Source organism: Sinocyclocheilus rhinocerous, unplaced genomic scaffold, assembly GCF_001515625.1.
Source record: "Sinocyclocheilus rhinocerous isolate Xijiao unplaced genomic scaffold, SAMN03320098_v1.1 scaffold1084, whole genome shotgun sequence".
NCBI classification, from domain to species: domain Eukaryota; kingdom Metazoa; phylum Chordata; class Actinopteri; order Cypriniformes; family Cyprinidae; genus Sinocyclocheilus; species Sinocyclocheilus rhinocerous.
This window is the reverse complement of record NW_015656001.1, coordinates 210016-217876: the sequence shown is the minus strand read 5'-3', so window position 1 is coordinate 217876 and position 7861 is coordinate 210016. Positions and strand designations below refer to the sequence as shown.

Sequence of the window (7861 nt, the reverse complement as noted above, 5' to 3'; positions counted from 1 at the left end):
AATAAGAAAGGTTTCTTGAGCACCAAATCAGCATATTAGAATGATTTCTGAAAGATCATGTGACACTGAAGACTGTGATAATGATGCTGAAAATTCAGTTTTGCCATCACAAGAAATATTACATTTAAAAATGATTATTAATATAGAAAACTTATTTTAAATTGTAATACTATTTCACAATATTACTGTTTTTACTGTATTTTTGATCAAATAAATGTAGCCATTGCTGAGCATTAAGAGACTTCTAGTAGACTTCGGTAGTGTATTTATTTGTATTTAGTTTATATATGTCATATTTAATACATTAGCTCGTTGAACATTAGAAAATATTTAATGTTTATCATACAACAGTTAGTTACATTTAGGAATGGGACAAGTGACTCTTTTTTGAGTGAGTCACTGAATCATTAATTCAACTGATTTGTTCATTTATAAACATTGATTCATTCGAAAACACCACTACTAAGTGTTGTTTGCAAGTAGCTAGCAAAATTCAAATGAAAGAACTTTTAATTTCTTGCCGCTTTATCGCACCTAGTTAGGACGCATTGAAGAAAGTATTTAGCTACCTACATAAAGTTTGTTTTAATTTGTTTATGGTCTTGCTAAATAGGGACAGTTTGTTTTCTTGGCTCCTAAAGATATTTGTCGCACACCCTTATTTCACAGCAATTTCACAGCAAAACAAACAAGTCCAGATATCAGCACTGTATAAATAATTCATCAGTTCACACAGTAAATAATTTTATGTAGCTTTAGTTTATCTGCGTTTTGAGTTGTTATCTGTCACTTTCTCAATCTGTCTCTTTCTCTCGCTCTATCATCTCTCACTTTCTCTCTCTCTAGACCATATCTGATCAGATCTCCTACTGGGTGCCGTCTGCCCCCATCTGCCTCAGACTGCCTTGCTCCATGTTCCCCATGGAGCTTGCCATCATTAATATTGCTTTCACATGTGTGTTATGAAAAAACCCACTGGTACTCACCCGCACCTGCTGTCGGTGCTGTTGGGTGATGCTTGGGCAGAGAGGGAGAGACACAATGTCTTTAGAGACTTTGAGCTAATGGATAACATGTTGAAACAGATGTGGAATTCAACATTCAGTGAACATGATCAATAATGTGGAAATAAAGCATTTTATGTATGTGAGAGGAGATGAGGCTGAATCGTTTGCAGCGTTTTGTAGCTTTTTCTTTAAATTTTGGCTAATAAATACCTCTGCTGAAAAGACAGCTTGTTTAGTCCTGGTCTGGGCTGATGGACCAGCATAGTTGTGTTTACCAACAAATAATGAAGCATGGCTTTTAATTTAAGCTAGATAGTTCACCAATAATGATAATCCTGTCATCATTTACTCACCCTCAAATTGTTCCAAACATGTATGAGCACAAAAGATGATGTTGATGGTAGCCATTGACTTCCATGGCATGGAAAAAATAGAATGGAAATCAATGGCTACCATCAACCTTTTGGTTACCAACATTCTTCAAAATATCTTCTTTTGTGTTCAAACTCTTACAGGTTTGGAATGATGTCAGAAATGATGACAGAATTTTCATTTTTGGGTGAACTTTTCCTTTGAGAAGCCTGGTGTGGGCAAAGTCCCTTTCAAGGAAAGTCTTTTCACTCGGCAGCCATATTTGCTACGCCTCCAGGCAGCTCAAACAAGACCAAGTCCTATCTAAATGAATGGGGGAATCCTGAAATCTCAAAAACTGTATGCTTATGACTGCGCGTGCACATTGGCTGGTCTAGCCTCAGGTTTCTATGGGAACCGGAGCTTTTAACGGCCGCTGCATTGACGCAATGACTTTACCAATCAGTGATTGGCTCTTTCATTTAGAAGGCGGGACTATTTCGCCATATTGCGCGCTGTAGTTTCTCCCATTCATAAGAGTGAACGTCTTTGTATTTCTGTAGTCTTTGGTGTGGGTCCACCAGTATTACATTCTGTGGTACAACATAGAAATAACAATGTATAAAGTGCATTGTAAAAATTGTAAATATTCATTAGAGATTGATTTTTTTAAAGTTTTAAATAAAACATTGGAGCACATTTTACAGGAAAATACTATTTCAGTCTTTCTACTTTAAAATTTCATGTATAATGTTCAATGTGTTACTTGTTGTTCTTTGTAATTATTTGTAAAATTTATTAGCAATTTTTTCAGAAAGTAGTATTTTTAGTGTGTTAGTCTTTTACATAAATGTAAATAAAATCCAAATTATATATTTATTTTATTATATAAATATGTAATATCTAGCTTTTGAAATAAAATGTGTGATTAACATTTTTAAGTCAAGGGCTTTTGGTTTATTTGGCATATTAAAATTATTGCAAACCAATAAAACCATGTTTATCATGCTTTAATGCATTCATTCCAGTTTCTGTGAATTTATTCCTACAAATATCAGAGCTGACTTGGTGAAAACAAGCTTTTTTAGTGATGACACTTGCCTTTTAATTCATAATGTATTCAGTGCTATACCAAATGCACTGATTTGTAAAACAGATTCAGGGACTAACTGTGTAAATGTGGTGTGCAGGTAAGCAAACACTGTAGAGCAACATAATTTAACACTCTGATTTTAATTAAGACCGCTTACAGGCACATTTATCTCACTGTTTGTGGTAAATTACTCTCTAAGCTTTGCTCTCCATTATGAGTTTCACCTACTAGCTTTCATGTGTTTTCTTCTAATAGTTGGAGAGCTCCAGCTACTGTGTTGGATCAAAGTCGACGTCTACGGCTTCCGGGCCATGAGTAGTTTTAAGGGCCAGGATGTGGAAAAACAAGGCATCAAGCTGCCAAAAAAATGGATTGATTCCAATGAAAAAGTAAGTTCAGTTTCACATTTACTCTTCTTTTATGCTTTTTTTTTTTTACATGTATGAATTTTGGGGAAGCTACTTTGCAACTGTAACTTGTTAAGCAACTACTGGTAGTTTACAGTAGATTAGCTACATTCAAGCTAACCAGTAACAAAAGTAGCTAAATACATTGAAAAGTTACGGGTCAGTAAGATTTAGAAAGAAGTCTCTTATGCTCACCAAGGCTGCATTTATTTAATCAAAAATAAAGTAAAAACAGTAATATTTTGAAATATTATTACAGTTTAAATTAACTGTTTTCTATTTTATATATTTCAAAATGTAATTTATTCTTGTGATGCAAAGCTGAATTTTCAGAATCTTCGCTTCTTCGATCTTTCAGAAATCACTCTAAAATGCTGATTTGCTGCATAAGAAATATTTCTTATTACTATCAATGTTGAAAACAGTTGTGCTGCTTAATATTTTTGTGGAAACAATGATTGATTGATTTTTTTTTCCAGGATTCTCTGATGAATAGAAAGTTCAAAAGAACAGCATTTGTTTTAAATATTTAAATAGTCAAAACTTGACAAAACTTATTTAAAATAGTCTTTAATGGCAAACTTGGAAATATACATTTAGTGTTTAGTGAAAAGTGTTTGATTATTGCTTCAGCTGCTGGAAAGCTTGTTACTGAAAAGCTACTCTACTTCAAAAGAAACAATAGATGATACCAAAAACAGTAGTGTCACTACTTTTAGTTACTTGTCCTTGTTTTAGTAAGTGTTGTTTACAATAGTGATGACAACTGCTTTTGTTTAATCTTTTCTTTTAGCCAAACTTGAAATGTTTCTTTTCTGACTTCTTTTTCCATTCTTGTCGGTAGATCCCCACAGACCGTACGATGGTTATCGGGGGAGTTGTGGGAGGAGACACTTCCGATCCCCCAGGAGGTCAGTTGAGAAAACGGCGTCAGCGCTATGTGGAAAAGGACGGCAAGTGCAACGTCCACCACGGAAACGTGCGCGAAACCTACCGTTACCTGACAGACATCTTCACCACACTCGTGGACTTGAAGTGGCGCTTAAATCTGCTGGTCTTCACGCTGGTCTACACCACCACCTGGGTGTTTTTTGGCTTCATTTGGTGGCTCATCGCCTACACCCGTGGAGACCTGGACCACGCTGATGACAACGAGTGGACACCGTGTGTCAATAATCTCAATGGCTTCGTCTCAGCCTTCCTTTTTTCCATCGAGACCGAGACCACCATTGGTTATGGGTATCGTGTCATAACGGACAAATGCCCCGAGGGCATCATCTTGCTTCTAGTGCAGGCCATCTTGGGCTCCATCGTCAATGCCTTCATGGTGGGCTGCATGTTTGTGAAAATCTCACAACCAAAGAATCGCGCCGAAACGCTCATGTTTTCTAACACAGCTGTGATATCCATGCGGGACAGCAAGTTGTGTTTGATGTTCCGTGTTGGTGACTTGCGTAACTCGCACATTGTGGAGGCCTCCATCAGGGCAAAGCTCATCCGCTCTAAGCAGACCAAGGAAGGAGAGTTTATCCCCCTAAACCAGACGGACATCAACGTGGGCTTTGACACGGGGGACGATCGGCTGTTCCTGGTGTCACCGCTGATCATTTGCCATGAGATCAACAAGAACAGCCCTTTCTGGGACATCTCTCAGGAGCAACTGGTGCGAGAAGAGTTTGAAATAGTGGTCATTCTGGAAGGAATGGTGGAGGCTACAGGTGAGAGTAGATCATGGAGAATGAGAGAGCAAGGGGGAGAATGAGTGCTGAGAAATGCCACTGTTACACTGTTATGTAGGCAAAAACATTTCTCCATTGACTGCCATTCAACAGGTGACATGTATTTTAGTTAGAAAACAAAACTGTTATTTGCTATCTATCTATCTATCTATCTATCTATCTATCTAAATCAGGGGTTTTCAACCTTTTAGGACATGCGCCCCCCCCAAATTTCACTCGCCCCAACAACATGCCAATCCGTGCGGATTTCCGACACGGCTAATCGTAAATCATCTTACACTGTCAATAAGTGTGACCAGGGTTGCCAGGTTTTCACAACAAAACACGCTTAATTGCTACTCAAAACTATCCCAAAACTACAAAACGCGGCAAGTGTTAAAGTAGCCCAATTCCGTGGGAAACCCGCGGACTTGGCAACACTGAGCGTGACTGATACTCGAGCCAACTCTGCTCTAACTGTCGACTAGCAGTGGGGGAGTGGGAATGAATGGCTCTCACCAGGGAAATATGAGCTCTTTGGATGAGTCAGGGGAATTTAAATGGGTGTTACCTGCAAATCAAACATGAAAATTGACCAGATTTACCACAGTTCCCCGGGTAACAGAATGCTGACAGCAAGGTGTGATGTGGTATTTTCATGGGATTCACTAATTATATTGAAAGTGAATTCATATGATAGTAATTGCAATTACACTATGCTAATTAGCTTTTGCATTGTGTTCTCTGTCAGTATAGACAGATATTGCTGCCTGCATGGAGCAGAAGGATGGAGGACTCTTGAGATGTCTCTTAGTAAGACAAGCTCATTGCCTGTCAATAGAACCGCCTCAAGGAAATTGGTGAACAGAAGACAATTGAAAGAACTACAATGCAATTGACTCTCACACACACATAAATACACACACGCTCACAAACACACTCTCTCCTACATCTAAAATAATGAATCATTGCTCAGGAGTGGGATGCAGTGAGTAGCTTGATTCAGTCCACAATCATCACTTGTTCAGTGCAGTTATACTTTTTTTGTCTCACATCTGACATTCAAGAGCATCCCACTTTCAGTCGATGTATGTTTAACCAATCTATTATTAGACAAAAAGCAGGATAACAGTAAAAGAATCAGTATCAGAAAATGATACCGAACTATTCAGGTCAGGATTTTACCTCAAGGCCTAACGAAATTGGAAAATGATAAAGAATAATGATTGATTTCCTAAAGAAAGCCCTTTTTGGGGCTTTAAAGTGATAAGTAATGGAGGTTTAGGATTGGTAGCTTGGCCAATCAGGGTAATACCATTAGGGAGACAAGAGTAATGAACAGAGAGTCCACGTCTTATAACAAATATAATTGTTCTAGTTTGAGTGTCAACCTGAGCAAAAGCTCACTCTTAAAGAGATAGTTTACTGAAAAATTTGAATTCTGTCATCATTTACTCATCCTCAAGTTGTTCCAAACCTTTACAAGTTTCTTTCTTTTGCTGAACATAAAAGAAGATACTTTGAAGAATGTTGGTAACCAAACAGTTAATGGTAGCCATTGACTTCCATAATATTTTTACCATACTATGGAAGTCAATTGCTACCATCAATGTCAAAATACATTCTTTTGTGCTAAGCAGAAGAAAGAAACTCGTACAGGTTTCAAACAACTAGAAGGTGAGTAAATCGACAGAATTTTCATTTTTGTGTGAACTATCCCTTTGAATGAAAATTTTGTCATCATTTACTCACCCTTATGTTTCAAACCTGTATGACTTTATTCTGTGGAACACGAAAGAAGATATTAAGATTTAGTTTTTTGTTTTTTTACTTTTCTTGTCCACGTAATGAGCATCAGTTGGGTCATTATATGGATGAAACGAGACACTTTTCTAAATATCTTATTTTGTATTCCACATAAGGAAGAATGTCATATGGGCTTGGAGAAAAAAAAGGTCACACTATATTTTATGGTGCAATTCTCGCTATTAACTACGAATTTTGCCTGAAAAACTCCTAATTAGCTGCTTATTAATAGTTAGTAAGGTCGTTGTTAAGTTTAGGAATTGGGTAGGATTAGGGATATAGAATATGGTTATGCAGAATATGTGCTTCATAGGTACTAATAATAAGCCAATATGCTAATAGGCATGCTAATAAGCAACCAGTTAATAGTGAGAATTGGTCCCTATACCAAAGTGTTACTGAAAAAAAAGAATGCATTTAAACGTGAAGTCAATGGGACAAAGCATAGAGTGCTGAAGGTATGACATATTTTTATAGACCAAAATTTTATTTTGCACCATAGACGTCCGTTATTTTAAACATGTTTTTTATAAACTCGGGGAAGAAATTATTGTCTGTGGTAGTGAATATCATGGCACAGATGCTGTTGAGAGAGCTTAACATGTGTTAAACCTGGAACAGACCCTTAAATAAAGCCTTTTAAACTGCTGCACTTAGCAGAACCTGTTGGTGCGGCCCTCAGAGGCTTTGAGATGTTTTAAAACCTCTTTCTTTTAATAAATTAAGGCTTCAGTTCCAGTGAGGCTTTGGTTGTACTTCTGCTTGGGTTCTAGAATACTCTCATGTTTTAGATTTTTCCTGGGTGGCTAACAAAGCATTTTGTTCACAGTGAAATGGTTTTAAATGAACAGTTTAAAATGTCCGTATGGAGGTGTTTAAGTAAATTGCAGAGCATTATCAGTGAAAGTGAAGCTTCTCTTGCAGTAGCTTTCATTGATTATATAGTTCGATGCATACCCTGTGTGGTTATTGAACTACTGCACACTGGGAATCTCATACATTTTGATGTGTTTGATGAATGATATCTGCTGAGTTTCCTAGATGTCATTTATATTCATTATGACAGCCTCTATTACTCTGTGTGTGTTTACTTGTGAGTGTGTTTGAAAGTGATCGTAAAAAAGATGCTTGATGAAAGTATGTTCAGTTGCTCTGTTTGTCACTGCACGTCTCTGGAGTAATTGATGCGGTTTTTCAAGGTTCACTTAAGCAGATGATGAGAAAGCTTGTATTCTATTTTTAGGCGCTGTGCCCATAAATATTCAGCAGTGCATGTGCATGCATGTCTGTGCGTTTCACGGGAAACATGATATTCTTAATTAATTAAGCTTAAGTACATTCCTATTGGCATATTGAAAGGATCATTACTTACTTTAAAAGGTCAAAAGCACAATTAAACAGTGACCTTTAGATATTTGAAAAACACATAATGGAACAGTTAGTTCTTCAGCAAATGTTATAAAAGTGGTTTTAATAGCA

General features: G+C 37.0%; 1 protein-coding gene across 1 annotated transcript in view; it reads left to right on the top strand.

Annotated features, from left to right (window-relative positions):
- LOC107719116 (G protein-activated inward rectifier potassium channel 4-like) overlaps nt 1–7861 on the top strand; it is a 25012-nt gene that overhangs the window by 15444 nt on the left and 1707 nt on the right. Inside the window, exons 2-3 of the mRNA XM_016526459.1 lie at nt 2707–2840; nt 3703–4576. Coding sequence (XP_016381945.1) covers nt 2763–2840; nt 3703–4576 — 952 coding nt within the window. The 5' untranslated portion in view covers nt 2707–2762. The remainder of the gene's footprint in view (nt 1–2706; nt 2841–3702; nt 4577–7861) is intronic.